A 26,954-nucleotide genomic window follows, 5' to 3' on the forward strand; every position below is an offset into this window, starting at 1 on the left:
AAATATTAACTGTGATTAAAAAATTAATCATGATTAATCGTACTGTTAAACAATAGAATACAAATTGAAATTTATTAAATATTTTGGATTTTTTTTACATTTTCAAATATATTGATTTCTATTACAACACAGAATACAAAGTGTACAGTGCTCACTTTATATTATTGTTTTTATTATAAATATTTGCACTGTAAAAATGATAAACAAAAGAAATACTATTTTTCAATTCACCTCATACAAGTACTGTAGTGCAATCTCTATTGTGAAAGTGTAACTTACAAATGTAATTTTTGTGTTACATAACTGCACTCAAAAACAAAACAATGTAAAACTTTATATTCTACAAGTCCACTCAGTCCTACTTCTTGTTCAGCCAATCACTAAGACAAACAAGTTTGTTTACATTTACGGGACATACTGCTGGCTGCTTTTTATTTACAATGTCACCTGAAAGTGAGAACAGGTGTTCGCATGGCATTTTTGTAGCCAGCATTGCAAGGTATTTACATGCCAGATATGCTAAACATTCATATGCCCCTTCATGCTTTGGCCACCATTCCAGAGGACATGCTTCCATGATGATGATGCTCATTAAAAAATATAATGCATTGAATAAATTTGTGACTGAACTCCTTGAGGAAGAATTTCATGTTATAGGAGTCTCGGATGACGACCCAGCACATGTTCATTTTAAGAACACTTTCACAGCAGATTTGACAACATGCAAAGCAGGTACCAATGTGAGATTTCCAAAGATAGATACAGCACTCGACCCAAGGTTTAAGAATCTGAAGTGCCTTCCAAAATCTGAGAGGGATGAAGTGTGGAGAATGCTTTCAGATGTCTTAAAAGAGTAACATTCCGATGCGGAAACTACAGAACCCAAACCACCAAAAAAGAAAATCAACCTTCTGCTGGTGGTATCTGACGAAAATGAACATGCATTTGTCCTCTCTACTTTGGATAGTTATTGAGCGGAACCCATCATCAGCATGGATTCATCTCCTCTGGAATAGTGGTTGAAGCATGAAGGGACATATGAATCGTTAGTGCATCTGGCACGTAAATATCTTGCGATGCCAGCTACAACAGTGCCATGTGAAAACCTGTTCTCACTTTCAGGTGACATTGTAAACAAGACATGGGCAGCATTATCGCCTGTAAATTGTAACCAAACTTGTTTGAGTGATTGGTTGAAGTAGGACTGAGTGGACTTGTAGGTTCTAAAGTTTTATATTGTTTTATTTTTGAATGCAGTTATTTTTGTACATAATTCTACATTTGTAAGTTCAACTTTCATGATAGATTGCACAACAGTACTTGTATTGGGTTGTAATCAAAAATAAATACAAAATGAGCACTGTACACTTTGTATTCTGTGTTGTAATTGAAATCAATATATTTGAAAATGTAGAAAACATCCAAAAATATTTAAATAAATGGTATTCCATTATTGTTTAACAGTGTGATTAATCACAATTAATTTTTTTAATTGCTTGACAGCCCTAGTCACAGATCATTCTACATGGCATGTTGCTAAGATGGACTCTTTGGTATTTAAAAAAGTTACCACTGCAAATAAATAAAATATGTCCTTTCAGATTCATTTTCCCAATTCAGGAGGGAGATTAAATATTTTCAGCTAAAACAGTTCCTAAAATTCGTATTTCCCCAGAAAACGGCATCCAAGATGGAATTTGCCATCAGTTTTTTGGAAAAAACATAAATTAGTTTAATTTTCCAATACTTCAAAATCTGCAGTTACTGCTCAATGCCTGAGGGCCAAACGTTGCCTTTTGGACACATGCATCAGAGGTCCAGTGAAGTCAAGGGAAGCCACGTGAGTGACTTGAGGGCAAAATTAGGACCAAAAGGTCTGTTTCTGTTGTTTTGGCTTTGCTAGCACATATTTAGAATAATAGTTTAACCCCAAAATACATGGGACTTAAGATCAGGAAAGCCAATACTCAGTCCTGGACTAAGTGACAAGTTTGAAGTCCAATACTGCATGAACAATCAGGACTAGGAACCGAGAGATTTATTCCTTGAGATTGCAAGGATTTCCTCACCACAACCACCTTTCCGTGTGCATCTAGGGTCCACAACAGTGGGCTGGATAATGGGGTTGCATCCAGGGTGAAGCTTCTTGTTGCTGGCTGACCTCTTTTTCTACTTTTCCACACGGAAGATTGAGAATTTGACTACAAACTGCTTTAGTCCACACCAGTGTGGTGTAAATTCTAGTGCACACTAGCATGTTGCACGCTAACTGGCCCAAGTGGACCCTACTGGCATGCACCAAAAGGGTCCCTAGTGCGTGTTAATGTGGTACTGTCTGAAATAGGATGGGCAGTTAGTGTGCAACATGGTAGTGCACACTAGACTTTACACCCTGTTGGTTTGGACTCAACCACTGTATAAACAAGCTTGAAGGAAGGCTGAAAAGAACTCAGGATGGTGCCTTAAATTCAAGCAGGAGACCATCTGCTCCTTCAACATGAGGCAGGAAACAACTTGGGATTCTGCCAGCACAGAGCTTAGAAGTTAGATGCAAAACTTCCTGTAACACCACCTGCCTGAAGGACAGGGAAAAAGAGCTCACTCCCTCATTTACACCCAGGAGCAACCATGCAATGGAAACCTATGCTTCATGAACAAAACACATAATAATGCAGTGGCATGAGTGTATGTATCTGAGAGCAGAATTTGTCATTTGGTGTCACTTCAAAGCTTCTGTACTACCTTCAATGTATAGACCAAATTCTGTCCTCGGATACATGCATGCAGTTCCCATTGAAGCCGTATGTGCCTATCTGCAGCCAGAATTTTACCGTGTGCTTAGCTTTTGGTAGTCTTCATTTTCTATCTGAACAGCTGCACGCAATAGTGGTCCAAAAGTGCATTATCTATAACTAATATGATGCAACGAATACCTCTCTCTACAACTGCCATGATTGCATGCACTGATGTCTATGGAAATAATGGTTCATGGTACAATTTACTGAGTAATTTAAAAAAAACCCAAAATTAGCTCAATGACTACAAAGTAAGCATGAACATGGAATGGCAGACAAGAATAAATGCAAATGGGCTCTCTTAGCCAAGCAATGCTAGAAGTGGCAGAGGAAGAATCTGCTGAGCAGGGGTCCTGGAGTGAAAAAGCCATGATAATGTCCCAGTATTTTTGGGCTATATGGGTGCTTAAAAGTGACAGTAGCTACACATGCCAGCGTACGTAGGGTATGGAATAAACCAAACACCCACACTACCACAACACACCCCAATGGGCTGTGAAGAACTGTGGTCCACACTAGCCCCCTTCCCTTATCACCTCTGGAGTACTGGCAACCTATTATCGTTCCTTTCTGCCCATTGCATTTTAGGGGAGGGGCTCTCGACACCCTATACCTCCCCCCCTTTAGAGGACCCACTTAAGTTACTGATAATTTAGCCTATCATCTCTTTTACTGGCACCTGGAAACCTCTATCGGTCTTTGCAGAAATATCTAAACAGTTTAAATACTCTCATCTTCTCTTAAAATAATTTGTCATCAGAAATGCTCCCCTTCCCTCACCTTCTTTGTCATATTGCCTAGCTCTTAAAAATTATTTCCATCTTTTCTTACTATAATTACTTTAGCAAAATTAAAAATTCTAGGACAGAAGCAAACAATGCGTTCACTTGCTTTAAATAGCTACTTAGTTCATGAATCAAATGTCAGAAAATACATGATTTTCTCTATTGAATATATTAAAGCTTTCTCCAGTTAATTAGAGTGCTCTGTCCACAAATTTAACTTGAAATTATTGGCCATAGATAAAATAATACTTCTTTGGCAAAGTGGTGAGGGAAGAATACTTAGCTAATTCTTTTTTCCCCAAGCTGAATCAAATCTTTCTGGAAATACCTGCTGTCACTTTGGGTTCCAATAGGGTTTGTCTGCAGCAGCTCACTGAGCTGCTACTTTTTCCTGATAGTGACTGTCTTGTGCTCCAGCATCTAATCTTTCATGTTAAATAACCAACAACCCTAGTTAAATCCTTTATGTCTGTGAAGAAAACCTTCAAAGTGTGAGCCAAGTATAAACTGATGTAATTATATTGTCTTGAATCTGTCAACAGCCTGAGAATAACTCTAAGAAAATTGTGAGCTTTCCTAATACATTTCAATTAGATGTTTACTCTGGAGCCTAACAATGGAATTATTAGTGTAAGTGTAAATAATCATTTTGCTGCTGAGCAAACTACACAAGAAAAAATGGGAGATACACTCCCTTATAAATTCTGTGCAATCTGCTGTGCTGCTGTCTCAGTGTGTAAATTGTAAATGGACTGTGCTCAAGCTGTGGTTATAATTTAGGGGATTACCAAAACGGCAACCTGCCTAAACTGTCTTACTCAGAAAAGCAGTTTTTAAAGAAACATTAGAAGCAGTCATACTTGACGAGAGTAACTAATTCAGAAGTGGTATGTGTTCTGTGTGATTGACATATTAGCATAGAGGGGCTATTATCAGAGATGGTTAAATTGGTTTGGGCAAGAGAAGGACTGAGAAGGCATCCACTCCCCAGACATAACCTGAACTTTATTTCAGAGTCAGATACATCCCCAACTACCACTGAGACTATTTTGCTGTGTGGGGCCTCACAGCCTCTCTAAAAGACACCACTGATGCCCTGTCATTCCTAGGTTTGGAGTCGCTCTGTGCCTTCCTTTTTATTTATTCCTCAGTCTATATTGCATGCCTATTGGACATCTGCCCTTTTACATAAAGATATGTACTATGGGGCCGAAGGTAAAATAGCCTTCACTCTGGCTCCTGCCACTACAGAACATGTGGAGATTTGAAGCTTGTTTTATGCAAGCAGGGGAGTCTGAATGAGGATCACCAATAGGGCAAAATTGGTGGTTTGGATAAAGCAGCATTGTCTCTAAGGAACTGAGTATAAAGGCTGAGCCAAAAACTCCTAAATTCAAAACCTTCTCTACCACAAAATCACTGTGCAGCCACGGAATACTACTTCTCAGGTGTGTTGTAAGGATGAATTAGTTAACAGTGCTTTGAAAAATATTAAGTGATACACAAGTGCTAAGTGTTTGTTAGTTGAACTTTTAAATGCTTATTTGAACCAATGATCCTTTCATGAATTTCCCATCACAAGAGAATATAGCTTAGATCAGCCATGCAGTGGAAACATAATTTTCTCTTTAAAATGTTATAGCATTAGTATTTCTTCTTGATGAAGAAAAATCTGCTTTTGGAAGAGCTGAGAGTTAATCAATTAATGTAATATAAAGTACAGATCATTCTACTTACACAGTACTTTTCATCTTGAAGCAATTAAATATAATTTTTAGACATTAATTCATCTTCTTGCTACTCTGTCACAGTAGCAGAGGTAGCTGTATTGTAGATGTAGAAACTGAGGCACAGAAGCTGATTTGTGCAACAGGGCTACTAGTTCAGTCCGCTTGACCATGCCCAGCTTTCTCTCTTTGCCCAGTATAAAGGTGTAGCAGATAGTAAAACATTTTAAAAAACTACATCTTCAATTTGTAACGATGAACAGTAGTTTTGTGGCTTGTTTGGTGTAAGTGAAACAGTTTTCATAGGTGAAAAAATAATCCCCCAAAAAGCATTATTATTAATAGGCTTGGAAGGATTAGATTTTTATCAGTAAATGTCGATCTCACGCACACACTGACAAAAAATATTTCCATAGATAATAATGAAAATTTACAGATTAATAAATTTTCAAGCAGCATTTCTCTTACTTTACCTTAGAGTTTGATTTAAGGCAATTTACTTTACATGTATACTTTGACTGTGATGTTGACAGTTTGTGATTTAACAGTTATAAAGCTTTAACTTTTTGAATCTCAGTCTCTACTGTCATTAAATAATTATTGTCTGGCCTAGCCACTTTCTCTGCTCCCTCATACGTTCTCCAACTGTGAACTTTTAAATGAATAAATATCTTTAAAAATGCTTAAAAATAAACATTGATATTATCCATCGAAATTCTAAAAAGATAAAAATTGAATTCTCCCAAACCTAATTCTAAATCATATTTTTTACAGTGGTACGTAGGGGCCAGCCGCGAATGGTGCTTAACACTGTACAGACACAGAGTAACAAACAGTCCCCAATCCAAAGACTTTACAATTTAAATAGTCACAACAGATGCATAATTTTGGCCAATCTAGTGTTATATTTTTTGAAAATGCTACCATGTTCATAGCAATAAACAATGTTCATTGGCAAAAATGGCAACATTTCCTCCTGGATAAAATCTAAGAGCTCAACCTCTTCCTCAATCTCTGCAAAAGGATGTTCGTCATTTTAACATCAGCAGCACAGCTGAAAATGAACATGAAGATACAGTAGGCAGGCATGTGCACACAGAGGAGGGTACGAGGAGGAAAAAGTTTGGTGGGATTGCCCTGCAGTTTGCCCAAAAGACCCTTCTAAACATAGCAGAGGAACAGATACTTACAGGAATTTTAATATTAACAAATCAGGATAGGCTGTTTAAAGGAGGATTTAACATAAAATAGCATTTTAAATTAGTAATTAAAAAAAACAGTTAACAGTATCCCTTTAAATTCATATGCCTTATTTTGTCTAGTAGTAATCGAATGTATTTTTCAGCTACTAATTCTACTGCTGACAGTAATGTATAAACAGGATATGTCAGTGATTTAGATATGGCTGTATGTTCAGGGGCAGTGTCTCCAGTAGCTTACCATAGCAATGACTGCTGCTCCAGCTCCAGCAAGTGCCACAATGAACAAATGGAATGTCATGTTTAGCTGTAAAGGGGGACAAAGAAAACAAATTTCATAGTAGTAACTCTGCATAGAAACCAAAAAGCCAGCATCTGACAGCGCAAACGACTACTTTCCCCCTGCCATTGTTCTGCAGAAGTTAACGATTCAGTAATATTTTTGACCAAATTCACTGCTGGCATGGTGTACGTAGAGATGAAACTACAGTGCTTTTATTTTCAGGGTACTGCACTTGAAAATGTCTAAGAGCTCAGTGTGGGTGCAGAAACTCCAGCCATTTTGTTTTCAAAGTTGCTGCAGTCTGTAACCAAGGAGATTTACATGCACTGGGGTGAAAGCCTGGCCCATGAAAGCCAACGACAAAACTCCCATTGACTTCAGAAGGGCCAGGATTTTAGCCAGTGGGTTCATTTATGGAGATATTACTTTTGTATGTTAACGTTGTTTTCTTTGATCTAAATTAAGAAAAATAATAATCGGAACTAAAATATATAGTCTTTCTTTATGGAAAAAAATACAAAGTGTGTAGCTCCATCAAAGTCATGGGAGTTATAGACTCCTACACCAGTGGGAAAAAATGGTCCAATGAGTTTAACAACATTACTGTTCTGTTACAGTATAACCATAATTTCTTCCAACTCCCTGTACTGTCTTTTTTCCCAAATATAAGGACAATAATGTTTTTCATAATTTCTTCTCACTATGTAGCCGATGCATTAACCCTCAGTAAAATCTAAAATTAAAAGTTACAGGTTTAATGGAATCTTGTTTTTTTTAAACCAAAAAATCAAAATGTAATTACAAAAATAATAGTTGAAGAAACTATGTTGATGGGGGATGTTTTCTAGGGGAAAGGAAAAGGACTGTATTTTTTCCCTTGTGCCTTCATTCTATCACTTTGTCTACAATTAAGGAGGTAAGTGTTGGAGAAAACCATATATGCCAGTTACTTCCTACTAAAATGACGATTATGGATTTGGCAAAAAAACTCAAACTTAGCCCATTTACTCACCTCAGTAGATTCACACATCCTCAGGAAATTTTCAGACATGGTGCAAATCTTCTTTTCCTCTCCAATAGTTACAATTCCTGAAACACATAAAATATTCACTAGATTTAGTATTCAAAGCATTCAGTAGTTTTCTTCAAAGGAGCTGAGGAATCCAAATTCTTGGATGTTAGGTAGAACAAAGCAACTGTGGCTCATATTTGACACAACTCTTAGGTCTTCAATTGGTCTCTCTCATTGTCATAAAGCTGACATGTTACCCTTTTGGTAACAGTATGAATGGAAGCAACACACAGAATCATTCCTCAATCCATCTTTTATATTTTCACTTTGGATTTTATTAATTCCAACCAACAGGGTATTCAAATATTAGAAAACAACTTTCAGCCAGTGCACATACTAGGATCCAAATTTGCTTGCCTGGTGCAAAGCGTCTGTTAGAGGCTATAAAAGTATGTTACCCAGAGGTATGCTTAATCATCTGTTGATAATGAATGCAGCTGCACTGTTCACTTTGGCACGTGACAAGATACTAAAACATAGATTAGCTTGTTGAAAACTACTGTGTTACTGTGGGAAGTAGTAATGTTGTCTTCCCTGTAGGGGATCGGTGGGTTTTTTGCAGGACTTGCAAACCAGATGGAAACTGTAAAGATTATATAAATAAAATACAGATGCAAACTTTAGCAAAACAAAAGCCCCACACAGCATTTCCAGAGATAAGCATTGACCTTTAAATGGCTCTCAGATCACTTATCTTCTGGGGAACAAAGTAAGAAGACTAGCTGTTATTGCATCATAGAAGTCAGAAATAGAAAAGAACAATTCATCAAATCATCAAATCCACTTCTTCCAGATCAGGACATAGGCCTGTTGACTGTATGATACTGAGGCACTCTTTCTTCCTCTATTGCTAAGCTATCAGATAGACAAAAAAGCTACAGGAAGAGGCTTAGAATTGACTAAGCAAAGACTATGGCAGGCGGAGTACAGACAGACATTCTCTTTGCAAAGCACAGGAGCCATGCCCCTGCCTCCTCCCAGTCAGAGGGTGGATCCTGAGACATGACAGGGAAATGGTGCAAGAATGTACTCGGTTTAAAGCTATGCCTATCCCTCCTTGTGATCTAACCATTCTAACAATAGGAGATGTTTATCATTTCCCCCTTCAGCACTGCCTTCTTCCTTATTTCAGTCTTAACTCCTCCTTATGACTTTTGTCCCTCATCTCCTTTAACATATCTGTGAACACGCTCCACTTTGTTGCCATCTTTCTAAGCTGACCAGAATTGGGAGCAGTTTTCCAGCTGCAGACTCACTACAGCCATTATCACCAGGGTAGTAGAAGTTTCCAACCTAATATGTGGTACCTTTGTGTATACAGATCAATACTACATTTTTATGCTGTATTGCACTGCAAGCTCATTGCTAAATTTCTGTCTACTGCTGACCCTACAGTAAGTCTTTTTTACTGCTTTCCAGTACCCTACCTCCTACACCTCCTGGGTTTCAGATTGTTTCCCATGTATGTAGCAATTTTCATTTTTCCTGGTTGACTCTCAGTCATATTCTTATTTCCAGTTCATATTTTTAATTTCTCTCAGTCTTTTTGTTTGATTTCTCTATTTTCAGTAGTGTTTGCAATAACTCCAATTTTAGTGATGTCTATGAATTTAACTGATGTGCCTTAAATCTGCACACCATTGAAATGATAGAATATAGACTCACTTTTTTGTTGGTTTGTTTACCAATTTAAATACTTATTCTGTACCAACCTGTAAGGTGTTAGGCAAAAATTTTGGAAGCATCAAGGGTTTGCAGACAACATTCCCAACAAATATTTCTAAAAGGCTGCTTTGTTAACTGGCTTTGAAGTCTCAATTCACATTAAGCATCCATCATTCACCTACCAAACTGACGAAGGTCCAAGCAGAGATTAGCCCCTTCCACTAAAGTGGTATTTCGGCAAATGGTCCACAGATTGAAGTACATGTAAACAGGCAGAGAGGTGAAAGCTGTGACCCCTAGCCAGGCCAGCATGAAGACGTACGTCAGCATAATAAACTATATGAAATACAAAGGAGAAAGAGAGAGAAACAAAACCAGTAGAACATTTAAAAAACTCTGAAACCAACTCAAATACAGAACCATACCCAACATGCATGCAGCATTCTCAGTTTTTTTTTCCTGTTGTTTGGAAGTTCCATTACTTTCCTAGTGTTTAATAGACGGGCAGTTTGTGATCTGCCCAGAGTAAGGGGCAGTGCACTATTGTGCTGCCTCTGGAACAGCCCAGAGTCACAATCTCCCTCCCCAGTGCTCCTGGGTCTATACCTGATCCAATGTACATCACATGATGTGCCGGTTTAACTATCTCACTGGGCACCATAGGGATGGTGTGGAACCAACTCTCTGCTCCCCCTCTCCCCCTACCCAGGAGAGGATATAATGGCTGTAGTGCAAATAACTGATGGAGGAATGCAAGGGAGGTCCTTGTGCCCACGTATGGCTCTATGCTACTTCGTGAGCTCAAGCCATGATTTAGACCATAGTTAAAATGAATCACTTGCCATTGCAAGCAAAGCATCTCATTGACTTCAATGTGTACTGGATCAGACGCAATGAGGCACCTCTCTCACGTATTTGCAAGCCTGACACTAATACAAAGGGCTTTCCCATTATAAACAAACTGGAAAATGTACCTCCGTCACTAGGCAAAGCACTGAATCGTGTTTTATAAACTATGTTGCAGCTATGTATTCTCCGAGTGCTATTATTTTAACCTCTCGTTTCTAGAGTAGAGCAATTTAAAATTCTAGCTGTGTATTTATAGCAACCGCTGAACTCCATTTGACTTCAGATCCAAAACCCATGTAACATCTAGAGGCAGTGAATATGCTTCAGTGTCACAGTGCTGACTATCGGAGACAACTAGTACAGTATTCCATTAATGGTTGCTCTTTTCTTATTTTGTACTGAACAAACTGTGTAAAGACCAGAAAAATATGCCAAACTGCTAAAAACAATCACTGAGCCTGAACACTGGAGCCAAACACCCACATTTGAAATGGACATTGATCGAGATTTTGCAGTGCTGCTCCATATTGAAGAACTACATTTTTTTAGTATGTTTCTCAAATAATTCCACAGTCCCTGTGATGGGGTGCCTCTCCCAGACAGGCATAAAAGGGGTTAGCCATGCCCTGCCCCAGACGTAGCAATGGAAGTGAGTACTCCAAGAGGCCCAGAGGGGCTGCGGAAAGCACAGCCAATCAGGGAGGCATTTCAGGGAGCAACCAATCAGGGCCCAGCATGCTCAGATAAAAGGGAGCTGCAGGGCAAAGTAGAGAGCAGCTGCTGCTGGGAGCCCAGGGAGTAAGGACTGCATCCCTGGAGGATTGAGAGAACTAAACTCCTTGGACAGAGCAGCAAGGACCAGGGAAGCAAGTGGGAGCTCCTGGCTGGCTGCTGGGACTGAGCAGCTGAGTCCCCTGAGATGAGGGTGAAGAAGGTATTGGCGCCATGGGGAAGCGGCCCAAGAAAATATAGCAGCATTGACGGAGGTTACAGAGGAGCAGCAGGAGGCTGCTAGTTACAGGGTTCCTGGGCTGAGGCCCGGAGTAGTGGGTGGGTCGGGGTTCCCACCACTAGGAAAGTGGTTCGACAGTTGAACAGAAATAATCCCCACCCAGAAGGGGGAAAACACGGATGGTGACCTAACCAGAGGGCTGAGTCGCAAAGAGGATGCTACAGTTCTAGGAACTGAGAGAGGAGCTGTAGGCGGGAACAAAGATAGATTGCTGGTGTGCAGATTGTGGATAGGGCAGTCAGCCTAGAGCTAGTCCCTCACATGACCAGGAAGAGGTGCCAGTCTGGCGATGAGGGCTGCACCTCACGACAGTCCCAATGACAGCCTAAGGCCTGAATCCCTACAATGCATATCAAACATTGAATCTAACAGTAAGGAACTAATATAAGTAATGCTGGATGATCTGCCCAACAAACGAGGAAAAAAACCCCAACATTTTCTGGTTCCTGTAAAGAAAGTTCTCTTGCATAAGTTTAAAAAGCCCAATTATAAATATCCAGTATGTGGACTGTATATCACTGTGGCTATGTTCCTGTCTATGTCACTACAATAAAAGAAAGCTAAACATGGCTAGACGTAGAGTTAAGTAGCAGGAGGGGTGAAAGTGGGACCCTACCGGCAGGGCCGCCAACAGGTGAAGCAAAAGGGGCAATGATATTAAAGTGCTGCAGCAGCGCTTTAAAGTCATTGCCCCTTTTGCCCCACCGGGCCACCAACGGGGAAGGGGGTGGGCACAAAAGGGGAAGCTGCCCTTAGGCTGGTGATTTAAAAGGGCCCAGAGCTCCCAGGCACTGCTGCCACTACAACAGCAGCGGCCAGAACCCTGGACCCTTTTAAATCACCGCTGGAGCCCTGGGCGGCATGGGCCAGGCAGCATGGATGGGCTGGCTGGGGGGGGTCTGCAATCCCACCCCTTCCGCCCGAGGCCCCACCCCTGCCAGGGTCCAGAGCTGACCCCTGTGCCAATAAGAATTTAATATTACTTTCACCCCTGAGTAGCAGTATGCACCAATTTACACCATAGACAAACCCTGCCCACCATTAGTAGAGTCTGTTCCTCTGTTAAATGAACTGATGGAAGACCAAGAGATAATGAAGAATCAAGAACAACTCCAGAACCTTGAAAAGATGGTATCCCTATAAGGGTAAAAAGTGAAGTAAGACAGACTTTCCCCCCACAGTTCATAAGAATGGCCTTCCTGGGTCAGGCCAATGGCCCATCTAGCTCAGTATCCTGTCTTTCAGCAGTGGCCAATGTCAGGTGCTTCAGAGGAAATGAACAGAACAGGTAATCATTGAATCATCCATCCCCTGTTATCCACTCCCAGTCTGGCAATTAGAGGGTAGGGCCACCCAGAGCAGCGGGTTGCATCTCTGACCATGTTGGCTAATAGCCATTGATGGACCTATCCTCCATGAACTTACCTAATTATTTTTGAATTCCATTATACTTTTGCCCTTCACATCATACCCTGGCAATGAGTTCCACAGGTTGATTGTGTGTTGTGTGAAGAAGTACTTTATTTTGTTTGCTTTAAACCTTCTGCCTATTAATTTCATTGGGTGACCCCTGGTTCTTGTGTTATATGAAGGAGTAAATAACACTTCCCTATCCACTTTCTCATTCATTATTTTATAAAATTCTATCATATCGCCCCTTAGTGGTCTCTCTTCCAAGCTGAACAGTCCCAGTTCTTTTAATCTCTCCTCACATGGAAGCTGTTCCATATCCCTCTTCATTTTTGTTGTCCTTCTCTGTACCCTTTCCAATTCTAATATATCTTTTTTGAGATAGGATGACCAGAACTGCACAGTATTCAAGGTCTGAGCATATTCATTTACAAGTAATTACTTGGCACCATAGCAGCACTTAAGAGTTTTGAATTTCAGACTAAAAAGCAAAAGATGTTCTTAATTTATTATCAAGCTAAAGAGTTTTATTGCTAAAGAGTTTTATGTGTGTGTTTGTGCCCTTTTTAGAATAGCTTTTCAATTTAAAGCTTATTTTAAAATTTCACTTCAGGAGTAAAAAATATCTCCCCTGTTGAAGTTTTCTACTCTTGCAAAAAATGTGTTTTGGACCTGTAGTAGCATTACAATATTTTCTGTCTTCCTATCCATCCCTTTCATAATGGTTCCAAACATTGTTAGCTTTTTTGACCGCTGCTACACATTGAGTGGATTTTTTCACAACTCCAAGAGCTCTTTCTTGAGTGGTAACAGCTAATTTAGATCCCACCATTTTGTATATATAGTTGGGGATTATGTTCTCCAATGTGCATTACTTTGTATTTATCAACCCCTAATTTCATTTGCCATTTTGTTGTCCAGTCACTTAGTTTTGTAAGATCCCTTTGTAACTCTTTGCAGTCACCTTTGGACTTAATTATCTTCAGCAATTTTGTATTGTCTGCAAATTTTGCCATCTCACTGTTTACCCCTTTTCCCAGATAATTTATGAATATATTGAACAGCACCAGTCCCAGTGCAGATCCCTGGGGGACACCACCACTTACCTCTCTCCATTCTGAAAACTGACCTTTTATTCCTACTCTTTATTTCCTGTGTTTTAACCAGTTACTGATCCATGAGAGGATCTTCCTTCTTATCCCATGACTGCTTACTTTGCTTAAGAGCCTTTGGCGAGAGCCTTTTCAAAGGCTTACTGTAAGTCCAAGTTCCTGGTTATGCAAACAAATAGAAAGCCATACTTAGAGGTGATGTAAATGGCAGTGTAAACTGTGAATGCAAGCAGTATGCTGAGGTGGAAAGCTGGGATTGTAGCAGTAAAAACAGTTATCAAGAGCAAGAAGATGAAAGATAAAGTACGCTGTGGCTTGCCCTATCTTGCATCTTCTTTGCACCTGCCTATTAGTTACTTTCCTTCTACAACCTCACCTGCCTATTGGTTACTTTCCTTCTACAACCTTCTTCAGTGTCTGACAATAACACTTAATAATATCCAGTAAGGTGGACATACCAATTTGTACGGCATCGCCTCTGAATTTGTCCCAGAGAATTAAAAAATGACAGCAGGTTGGGATGGAAAAGTGAGAATAATTTCTCTGACTTAAGCACAGAGACATTGTGGAAATGGATTATTACTGCCAGTGATCTATGCTTTCTCTCTCCTCACCAAATATTGACATGCTAGAGGGAACTAAATCAAAACACATAGATGATAGATAAGTATAGTGTGGTCTGCATCCCCTATGATCCTTTATCAAAGACTATGGCATGTGTGAACTGCTTTACATAGTGTGACTTGAAAGGAAGGCATCTATTACAAAGAAAATGTTGAGCACAATTAAGTGTTTTTTTTCTCCACACTATTATTTAGTTTCTATCTCTGCTCAGTCTCTGGGTTCTATTTCCCCCCGTCACACTACACCATATGATGTGACAGCATCTGGTCCAACTCCAGGAATTCATTTACAAGTAATTACTTGGCAGCATAGTGGCACTTAAGAGCTTTGAATTCCAGACTAAAAAGCAAAAGATGTTCTTAATTTATCATCAAGCTAAAGAGTTTTATTTCTATTTTTTAAAGTAGGAGCAAGAAGTGACAAAGAATATTCTATGCATGTTTGTGCCCTTTTTAGAATAGCTTTTCAATTTAAAGCTTATTTTAAACTTTCACTTTAGGAGTAAAAAAATCTCCCCTGTTGAGGTTTTCTACTCTTGCAAGAAATAGCAATGTGTGCTTTGGTCCTGTTTAAGAGTCCCTTTCTGGGGATTCAAAAATGGGAAAGAAAGTGTTCTTAAAAAGTGTAAAGCAAAGTTATTTATATGCTAATACCTCAATATGTGTAGTTAAATGTACTATAATTTAATGGGTCGGACCACATCTTTCATATTAATTATATTTTAGAACTATAATGCTCAATTTTTATACACTGGCCTGTATTCCTGTGCTCTTTCTGCATATGGAAGTTTAGGAATCTTTCTGCTATGTGTGCATGTGTTAACACAGGCACAAGTGAAGACAAGGCTAAGTCTTTAAAACTGTATTTACTCTAAGACCAAAAAAGAACTTCTGCTTTTATTTTTCTTCTTTGTTGACTGAGCACTTTCAACTGAAGGACTACTTGTCCACTACATGCTCTAATTAACATTGCAGAACTAAGAAGCCAGTGAAAGAGCAAGGACATTTTTCAGATTACATGCAATAGTGTCTACAATGCCAAAGTCTATGAAGGTCTTTGGACATACCACAGATCTGTAGCCCTGTTAAAACCGTTATCAATGGGCAATTGTCCTTCATGGTGGTTTCAGCAAGGTGGTAACCATAAGAATCAAATTGCATTGGCTTGGGTAATACAAGACCAGCTGTGTCTAAGCACAGCCTAAAACAATGATCAGGTAACACATAAAATAGGAACATGTTTTTTTCTAAAATGGAGTGGAATTTAGAAATTACAGGATATACTTGTGTGAAGCCTACAGGTTAGTAACCAAAATATTTATTAGTGAATTTTCTCTTATAAAGTCTTCTCTCTACCTTCTAGACATCTTTCCAGAAACACTTCTTGAAAAGCCTGTTCACTGCCAGAATTAAATTCAAAATGCAATCTGCTCAGATTTAAAAGGGATGGTACTCCTTTGAAATAGTGTTCAGCTACCTGACAAGTCAAAGGAAGAAATGATTTATTAAATAGCAGTACTAAACCTTAAAAAACACCACATTTGCTCCTTTAGCACACTATATATTTTGTTAGTAGTGAAAATAGCTCCTCTAAGTTATCACATTTATCGTTGCAAGAAGCTGAACTTAATATACTAAAGTTTCCTTAAACCTTTCGTTCCATTGCATTTTATGTTCATAAGTAAGATGGTCCATGATGCAGCGTTGTCCTAAGTTCTACAGGATCAGGTCTTGAAAAAATTACCAGACAACTACTACTCGGAGAACTAAAGCTACTAATAGATATCCATACAATATAAGGATAGCGGTCCCCTGTTCCCGTATTCAGGAGGCACATTCTGATGACATCCCAACCCCTACTGTCACCTCCAGCTGGAATCTTCATGAAAGTTCCATCTTTCTTGTCAGGCTCTGACTAGATGTCTAATAAATGTGAAATTCTAAATATTAAACAGAGAAGGTCTGGAATTATCTAGATGCTAAAAGAGAGAAGTCTCATTCTGTTGTTTTTTTCTATTCCAGGGGTTCTCAAACTTCTGACAACAAAAATTGCTACACGATCCCAGGAGGGGAGACCGAAGCCTGAGCCTGCCCAAGCCCGACTGCTCCAGGCAGAGAGTGGGAGAAAAGCCAAAGCACAAGGGCTTTAGCCCCAGGCAAGGGGCCTGTAACCTTAGCCCTGTTGCACATGGAGAAGCCCTTAGGCTTTGGCTTCAGCCCCGGGCAGTGGGGTCAGGCTTCAGCTTTGGCCCCAGGCAGTGGGGCTCAGAATCCAGCACTGGGCCCCAGAAAATCTAAGTCAGCCCTGGCAACCCCATTAAAATGGGGTTACAAGCAACTTTGGTGTCCCAACCCACAGTTTGAGAACCATTGTTCAACTCCAAACCCTCCTGGCTGATACAAAAAAGGGGCTCTCTCTACTATTCAACCTCTCCTCTAGCTACTGCCAAGAGGCAGTGGGCCTCTGTTATTATGCTTCTCTGCCAGCCTCCATTGCTTGGTCTTTCTTACCCAGAAATAATTCCAATAATTAACTCTGCTGCAGCAGCAACATGAGATTTTCACTGATTCCTGACAGTTGCACTGCTAACTAGGGGACTGTTGAATAGTAACATCAAAAGGGATACAAGCCTTGTTAATTTTACTATTGCTTCCTGGCAGAGTCATGAGCAGCTATAGAACCAGTGGAGAAATCTGTCCGTAGACTTACAAAGACAACAGTGTATCAGTTTACATTTTGTTCACTTTTGTAATGTTAACTAGAAGGGTAAGAAATTTAATTTTTATAAAAAATCCTAAAGCTTAAATATGCAGAGATTGATGGTGTAGGCCTCCACACTCACCAGGAGAAGCTGACCCCTTGCCACTGTCTAATCAAGATGGGGGCACGGATGGAAGTAAGGTGATTGAAGCTCAACCCAGAGTAGACTGAGGTGATTATGGTGTGTTAGGGGAAGCAGCTGGAGGAGACGGCGGAAGTAACATCCATCCCTTCGATTGAGGGAGTACATCTGCCATTAAGTTAATAGTGTTCACAACTTAGACTGCCATTAGTTAATATGTTTCACAATCATATTACAGCAGTGATTCAATCAACTTTTTTACAATCTGTGTGTGTTTAAGAGGTTGTGATGTGGACCTTGCAACTGTTATCAATGCTTTTGTTACCTCAAGATGTGCTGTACATGGGCCTACAGCCATTAAAATCATTCAGAGACTGAAGCTAAAGCAGAACTGAAGGGCATACTTACTGAGCAGGGTATCTCTTTGGGAGCACATGACCCCAGTGTTTCAAGAGCTGCATTGGCTACTCATTGGTGTCTGGATAGAGTTTAAGGTATTGGTTATGAGCTATAAAGCCTTAAATGGCCTGGGATCAGCCTACTTGAAGGATGGTCTCTCCCCCTAGTACGTACTGCCACAGTTGTGGTCTGTCCCTACTGACCACATATATGCTTTATGAATCTAGCTCTATTTTATAAAAGCATCCAATCTTGATTTACAATTTGTCAGAGATGGAGAATCCAGCACACCCTTGATAAATTGTTCCAATGGTTAATTACTCTGCTGTTAAAATGTATACCTTATTTACAATCTGAATTTCCCTAGCTTGAACTTCCAGCCACTGAATCACGTTGTACCTTTCTCTGCTAGATTCGGGAGCCCATATTAAATATTTGTTCCCCATGTAGATATTTATGGACTGTTATTAAGTCACCTTGACCTTACCTTTCTTAAGCTAAATAGATTGAGCCCTTTGAATCTGTCACTGTAAGGCATATTTTATAATTCTTTAATCATCCCCTCATTATAAAAGAGGCTGGTAGGGCATTCTCTGAGAGGATATTGCAGGACTCTAGAACTGGCTCCCTTCTGATCTGAAATAGCACAAGTCTGGTGACTTTTGGGGCATGCTACAAAAGACACCTGTTCGATAGGGTCTCTGGAGAAGGCTGAGGGTATGCTTCCTAGATGAAGGGGGCAGGTGGCTGGACAATCTAGTTCCTTTGGAATTGATTTTAATGCTGCTGAGATTTAATTTAATTATATTTGTTGTATGATGAATTGGGTTTAGAAGCCTTGAGTCTTGGATAGAGGTCTTTATTATTTTAAATCTAGATGAATAACTAAATAAAAATAAATTAACTTACACCCCAAGGAGCTACACGATATACAAATGTGTAAGCTACAGCAGTTAGACTCACTTAAGCTTAATTACATATCAGTAAAGTTTCAGAGGCTTATCACATTAATTGTACTCTTCCCAAGTGTTAAATTCCCGTTATATTTACTGCTTAAATACTGGTTTCAGAGGAACAGCCGTGTTAGTCTGTATTCACAAAAAGAAAAGGAGTACTTGTGGCACCTTAGAGACTAACCAATTTATTTGAGCATGAGCTTTCGTGATGAAGTGAGCTGTAGCTCACGAAAGCTCATGCTCAAATAAATTGGTTAGTCTCTAAGGTGCCACAAGTACTCCTTTTCTTTTTGCTTAAATACTGTAATACATTTAAGAGTAGTTCTCTGAGTATAAACCTTTAGTTGCCTAGTCACCTAACACAGTAGAATTAATTGGCCTTTACGTGCTACCATAATATAAATGTAGAATAACAGTAGTGTTGACAAGCCACAAATGTTAACTCCATCAGTGAGAATCTAAATACTGGAAGAGTCCTTCAGAACTCGGAAAGCAATCACTTTCTAAATCACTTTTACAAATCCACACAGACACACCCCTGGAACCCCGACCTGGGGCATTCTATCTGCTACCCAAGATCAATAAACCTGGAAATCCTGGATGCCCCATCATCTCAGGCATTGGCACCCTGATAGCAGGATTGTCTGGCTATGTAGACTCCCTCCTCAGGCCCTACGCTACCAGCACTCCCAGCTATCTTTGAGACACCACTGACTTCCTGAGGAAACTACAATCCATCGGTGACCTTCCTGAAAACACCATCCTGGCCACTATGGATGTAGAAGCCCTCTACACCAACATTCCACACAAAGATGGACTACAAGCCGTCAGGAACAGTATCCCCGATAATGTCACGGCAAACCTGGTGGCTGAACTTTGTGACTTTGTCCTCACCCATAACTATTTCAAATTTGGGGACAATGTATACCTTCAAATCAGCGGCACTGCTATGGGTACCCTCATGGCTCCAGAGTATGCCAACCTTTTTATGGCTGACTTAGAACAACACTTCCTCCGCTCTCGTCCCCTAATGCCCCTACTCTACTTGCGCTACATTGATGACATCTTCATCACCTGGACACATGGAAAAGAAGCCCTTGAGGAATTCCACCATGATTTCAACAATTTCTATCCCACCATCAACCTCAGCCTGGTCCAGTCCACACAAGAGATCCACTTTCTGGACACTACAGTGCTAATAAACAATGGTCACAAACACCACCCTATACCGGAAACCTACTGACCGCTATTCCTACCTACATGCCTCCAGCTTTCACCTAGACCACACCACACAATCCATCGTCTACAGCCAAGCTGTACGACACAATCACATTTGCTCCAACCCCTCAGACAGAGACAATCACCTACAAGACCTCTATCAAGCATTCTTACAACTACAATACCCACCTGCTGAAGTGAAGAAACAGATTGACAGAGCCAGGAGAGTACCCAGAAGTCACCTACTACAGGACAGGCCCAACAAAGATAATAACAGAATGCCACTAGCCATCACCTTCAGCCCCCAACTAAAGCCTCTCCAACGCATCATCAAGGATCTACAACCTATTCTGAAGGACGACCCATCACTTTCACAAATCTTGGGAGACAGGCCAGTCCTTGCTTACAGCCCCCCAACCTGAAGCAAATACTCACCAGCAACCACACACCACACAACAGAACCGCTAACCCAGGAACCTCTCCTCGCAACAAAGCCCGTTGCCAACTGTATCCACATATCTATTCAGGGGACACCATCATAGAGCCTAATCACATTGGCCACACTATCAGAGGCTCGCTCACCTGCACATCTACCAATGTGATATATGCCATCATGTGCCAGCAATGCCCCTCTGCCATGTACATAGGCCAAACCAGACAGTCTCTACGCAAAAGAATAAATGGACACAAATCTGACATCAGGAATCATAACATTCAAAAACCAGTAGGAGAACACTTCAATCTCTCCTGTCACTCGATTACAGACCTAAAGGTCGCAATATTACAACAAAAAGACTTCAAAAACAGACTCCAAAGAGAGACTGCTGAATTGGAATTAATTTACAAACTGGATACAATTAACTTAGGCTTGAATAGAGACTGGGAGTGGATGTGTCATTACACAAAGTAAAACTATTTCCCCATGTTTATTTCCTTCCTTCCCCCCCCCCCCCACTGCTCCTCAGACGTTCCTGTTAACTGCTGGAAATGACCCACCTCAATTATCACTACAAAAGGTTTTCTCCCCCCCCCTTGCTCTCCTGCTGGTTATAGCTCATCTTAAATGATCACTCTCCTTACAGTGTGTATGATAACACCCATTTTTTCATGTTCTGTGTGTATATAAATCTCCTCACTGTATTTTCCACTGAATGCATCCGATGAAGTGAGCTGTAGCTCACCAAAGCTTATGCTCAAATAAACTGGTTAGTCTCTAAGGTGCCACTAGTACTCCTTTTCTTTTTTACTTTCTATATCGTATCTTCTAACTTTCAGATGTGTAACAGAAAACCAATAAATCCCATGTAAATCAATATGATGTCATAAAATTATTAATTTCAAACATGTCAAGAATCCTTTCCCACGCCTATATATTCAATGGATAAGGATGATTTTATTACTTTAAAAAAATCAAATAAAAAGATATAGGGGAATGGTTTTCCCCTTCTGGGCATCCAGAGGGCAAATGGTGAAAGGAAGTGTGAAACTTCAAAGGTTAAGAATTGTTCAGATCTCTGTAACATGAGAAATGATTAACTCCCAACAGCTTTAGCCTGGGAATTGTGTAACAGTCCCTTATACAAATCTGGGGTTTCTACCCTTCTGATCTGTGCTGTTAAATATTAACTAAAGAAACATTTACTTTCTAGAGTGGTAGCAGCTGTTATTGTTATGGCTAAATGCAACTTTCATTGTGACTCCTTTTTTTACATTTCCTTTTACATTTTTCTAATATGTAGGGTCGGGGATGGGGAACAGGGGCGTTGGATAGGGCATGAGAGTGCCGGGGGGCCTGCTGACTATTAATAACAGAAATGCTCAAGGCCAAAGCAAGTTTGCTATAATGCGGTTTCACCTGTAACGCGGTAAGACTTTTTGGCTCCCGAAGACCGCGTTATATCAGGGTAGAGGTATAGTATTTTTCAATTCTCCCATTACAAGTACTGTAGTGCAATCTCTTTATCATAAAAGTGCAACTTACGAATGTTGAATTATGTACAAAAACCCCCCCTGCACTCAAAACCAAAACAATGTAAAACAATGTTGTAGCCGGCGTTGCAAGATATTTATGTGCCAGATGCCTTAAAGATTCATATGTCCCTTCATGCTTCAACCACCATTCCAGAGGACAAGAGTCCATGCTGATGACAGGTTTGCTCAGTAACAATCCAAAGCAGTGTGGACCGATACATGTTCATTTTCATCATCTGAGTCACATGCCACCAGCAGATTTTCTTTTTTGGTGATTTGGGTTCTGTAGGTTGCACATTGGAGTGTTGCTCTTTTAAGACTTCTGAAATCATGCTCCACATCTCATCCCTCTCAGATTTTGAAAGGCACTTCAGGTTCTTAAACCTTGGGTCAAGTGCCAATAGTGTATCTATTCTTAGAAATCTCAAACTGGTTCCTTCTTTGTGTTTTATCAAATCTGCAGTGAAAGTCTTCTTAAAATGAACAACATGTGCTGGGTCATCATCTGAGACTGCTATGACATGAAATATATGGCAGAATGCAGGTAAAACTGAGCAGGAAACGTACAATTCTCTCCCAAGGAGTTCAGTCACAAATTTAATTAATGCATTTTTTTTGATGGGCATCATCAGCATGGAAGCAATGGTGGCCAAAGCATGAGGGGCATACAAATGTTTAGCACATCTGACACGTAAATACCTTGCAATGCTGGCTATAAAAGTGCCATGTGAATGTCTGTTCTCACTTTCAGGTTACATAAATAAGAAGCAGGCAGCATTATCTTCTGTAAATGTAATCAAACTTGTTTGTCTTAGTGATTGATTGAACAAGAAGTAGGACTGAGTGGACTTGTTGGCTCTAAAGTTTTACATTGTTTTGGTTTTGAGAGCAGTTGTGGGACAAAAAACCAACATTTGTAAGTTTCTTATATGAGGTGAATTGAAAAATACTATTTCTTTCATCATTTTTAGAGTGCAAATATTTGTAATGAAAAATAGTAATACAAAAGTGAGCACTGTACACTTTTTATTCTGTGTTGTAATTGAAATCAATATATTTGAAAATGTAGAAAAACATCCAAAATATTTAATAAATTTCAATTTGTATTCTATTGTTTAACAGTGCAATTAAAACTGCAATTAATCACAATTAATATTTTGAGTTAATCACGGGAGTTAACTGATCAATCAACAGCCCTAGTTTTTACCCAAATGTATATACCTACACCATCCTGTTTCTCATTTTGTCTCCTATCCCTTCTTCCAACCTCTTTCTTATGAGTGCTATTTGCAACATTCTGTGTATACAACTACCCGCTCTTTTAGATGCAAAGTAGACAAATAAATCTGGATTTACGATGGATTCCTGAGGCACTCTACTGGACAACTCCCTCAAATGAGATATATTGCTGCTTTCCCATACCATTCGTATAATACAGTTCTTTGGGCTGCTTTCATGCCCTATGACAGTACTTTATCCAATCTAGTTAGAGATCAGCAAGACCTCTTCAGTCATCATGACCATCCCTGCCAATGCAGGGTTGATCCCCATAGTACATTTTTCCGGTGTTTTGTCTCCAAGTTGTGAAGTAAATCCCACTTTCCTGAGCAGTCTGTTCCATAGTTTGTATCTTTCACTGTCAGGAAGTTTTCTATACACAGACAAGACCACACCTCTGCCTGTGAAAGGCACTCTAGGAAGGTTATTTACACCTGGTTTGAGAGGCAGCCAAGTTGGAAGCCTGCAGGGCTTCTACAAGGAAACATGCCTGTGAGGCTAGGGTTAGAAAAGAAGTGGAGTACTCTTTCAAGCATTGCCCACTTGAGATGCCACTCAAAGTAGATTGTGCAGTTGTTCAAAATGTGATCACGTGCTCTGCTGAACTACACTCAGCTTGGCTTCACCACATTGGGCACTGCAGGATTGGCTCCTATTCAGTTAGGACTCAGATGCCACCCAATCTATGCTCCTCTCTTCTGGCTCCTTAACTCCAATGGTCAAACTGGGGGGTGAAAATAGTAGTACTACTCTCCACAATATGATCCTCCCTCTTTCCTTCTGTGAGTCAATAAACCATGCAAATTAACAATGCTGGCATTTAAATTAGCAGCCTTGGAAATCTGAGTTGTTTCAGTGTCCCTACAAACTCAGGCAAACATCTCTGCATCATCTACCTAAAGTTCACATTGTCAAGATCTTCTGTACCACTATAATATCTACAGTCTTTTTAACGTAAGTGAAATCTGAGATTCTTGAAAACAAGAAGGGATCCTCAAAGAATGTACTGGCTTGCTAACCCACAGCAACCCAGCCAAATTTGAGCCATGTTCATTACACACTGCTAGGAGGACACTGACCGGGGTGGGCAAACTTTTTGGCTCGAGGGCCATATCTGGCTATGGAAATTGTATGGTGGGTCATGAATGCTCATGGTTCCCAGCCAATGGGAGCTGCGGGGTGGTGCTTGGGGCGGGGCAGCATGCGGAGCCCCTGGCTGCCCCATGCATAGGAGCTGGAGGGGGAACATGCCGCTGTTTCCGCGAAGCCAAAGCACATGTGGAGCAGGGCAAGCCCCAGACTCCGCTCCCTGTAGGAAGCTTGAGGGCACACAATCTCCAATATTCCCTTCTTCCTTTTCTTGCTGTCAAAATCTTCTCCTCCCCCAAATTCCCTTTTCCTCCTCTTTGCTGCCAAAATCTTCAATCTTCATTTATCCACCTTTTTCTATTCCATTTCTGGTCTTGACAGTACCACCTTTGGTCATCTACATGATGTAGTTTCTATGGTTTGATTCAATAACTTCATCTGTTGTTTAAGTCCCTGCACTTTCTCCTCTAGAATATAATTCAACTTTGCCCTTTTTCACTATCACATAATCATATAGAACATACATTACAACAGAAAATTCCTACTGTGATTAACAGGTTATATGTCTAAATACTACAGTAGCCACAAGGGGGAAAAGGAATCTGCCAGAGCAGGAGTCAGTGGCAAGATCTGGTTATTGGTAAGGATAAGCCAGAGAGGAAAAACACAGTTTGCTGCTCTTGCAGACTTTGGGGAAGTTAACTGGAATCCACAGACATATAGACTAGAAAATAAATGGGACAGAAAGTGTGACTGCTATGTTAGCAACTGAGTCTATAATATTGCTGTCTACATTTGTGGGAGTAAATAACAATTTGACTGATAAAAGAGATTGAATAAAATGGCTAACTACTAGTATAAAAATAGGCCTGCCAGATGTGAGCAAAGGATGCTGTCAGCAAAATGCATATTCATCCGATGAACAATAGAGCTATAATGCAGACAGCTACAATTGTACATTCAGAGGAGAATCTCTCTGAAACCTAGGGAAGATAGAGTTAACAATTTGATTATTTTATGTCCATAATAGGAAGGCACAACGCATGGAAAAAGTGTAGTAGCTTCCACAGTCAGACAAGCTTTGGAAATATATAACACAATCACATTTTCAGAAAATGTTTTGATCAAGAAATGACGTATTGATCAAACTTATACACAGAGAAAAAATGCCATATACTTTGTGAAAGCCACATTCACAACACAATTAATTTGAAAGCAAAACAAAACATTTTTCCAGTTTATTGTCGACAAAAAAAAAAAGTCAAATAACAGAGAGTACAAAAGAAAAAAAGTCACAGGCAATGCATGTAATAGTGCCTGGCAGGCTATTGTATTAATGTAAGCACCATAACACTGCAGCAGTAACCCAGCCCAAAATAGCAAAATTTTTCAGTTTAGAAAGAAAAATAATTAGTTATGCAATAAGTGACGCCTGGAAGCCAAGAGATGTTGTGATGATTGAGAAATGAATCTTTCATTTACTCAGCTGACTGACATCACAGATGGAAAAGATACATCCCAAGATCATCAAGGTGAATATAAATGGGAGGGCCACCTGATCTCTGATATATTAACTATGTCACAAGTGGTTTTAGGCATAATTGAATTTTGTTTCTCATTTTCTGGCTAATCAAGCTCCACTGCCATTCTATATATCTGTTTAATTAATTCACGGAACATACATGCAGTATTGAGAAATATAAGTATGAAGACTAAAAAACACTGATGATCTGTGCTTGAATTTATTTAACATTCCTATGCTGCCCTTATTTTACTTCATTTAACAATGAGTTAGCTCTGAAACAATAGTCACTGACTTTTATCATTGACACTTACTCAGGCCCTGTCTACATGGGCAAAAAAAGGGCAAAACTGTCTGCTTTCCACAAAAGAGTTTCACTTTTTGTCAAAAAAATTGAATACCTGAAAACCAAAAAGATGACCTCCTGAGGTCTCTTCCAACCCTAATATTCTATCATTCTGTGATTCTCAGTGAAATGTCAAAATTTTCCACAGAAAATTGACTAAAGCATTTTTTTTCGTTTTTTGTCAAAAATTTTCTCCTGAAACCCCCGACACCCTCATTTTCTGACCCACTCTAGTTACTTGTGTAATCAATGCATACATGTATTATAAACTTCATTAAGATCAGCAGGTGCTGATGCTGAAGCAGAAAAGAACTCAGCTTGATTCCCAGACCTCCAGGTGAGCCTGCAAGGCTTCTGTTCAGAAATACTTTTTAATTCATAATTTGAGCAAATTCTACCTGGAATGACTGACACAAACACATGACCTCATTTTTACAGTGCCACTTTTCAAGTTAGAGACATTATGTGGTTTCAAATTATTTGAGAGTGCAAATATTCTGTGTGCATATGTGACCGTAAAGAGGACATTTTTGTCATGTTTAGAATACATTGCTAAAAAGCAACTGATTGATTCTATTAGTTGAGTTTTTTGGTTTTGTGAGGTGGTGTATTTTTTTAAAATTTACAAGATGAATATCCCAGAATTCCATATAAGGAAGCCTTCTTGCAGCCTGTGATTTGAGCTAATCCTCCTCAATAGCATAATCTCCATTTGGCAACTCTATAATTACAGTATATTAATTTCTCCTATCTGATCTACACAGCAACAGCACCATCTGGGTTGCACACCCAGGGCAACC

At 39.8% G+C, this 26,954-nt stretch overlaps 1 protein-coding gene across 2 annotated transcripts in view; it reads right to left on the reverse strand.

Annotated features, from left to right (window-relative positions):
• Nucleotides 1–26,954, reverse strand: part of GPM6A (glycoprotein M6A) — a 344,803-nt gene that overhangs the window by 8,419 nt on the left and 309,430 nt on the right. For both annotated transcript variants that reach the window (XM_073341667.1, XM_073341666.1), the window contains exons 4-6: nucleotides 9,709–9,862; nucleotides 7,802–7,878; nucleotides 6,748–6,813 (exon numbers count right to left, since the gene is read on the reverse strand). In XM_073341667.1, coding sequence (XP_073197768.1) covers nucleotides 6,748–6,813; nucleotides 7,802–7,878; nucleotides 9,709–9,862 — 297 coding nt within the window. The remainder of the gene's footprint in view (nucleotides 1–6,747; nucleotides 6,814–7,801; nucleotides 7,879–9,708; nucleotides 9,863–26,954) is intronic.

Source organism: Lepidochelys kempii, chromosome 4 (genome assembly GCF_965140265.1).
Source record: "Lepidochelys kempii isolate rLepKem1 chromosome 4, rLepKem1.hap2, whole genome shotgun sequence".
NCBI lineage: Eukaryota > Metazoa > Chordata > Testudines > Cheloniidae > Lepidochelys > Lepidochelys kempii.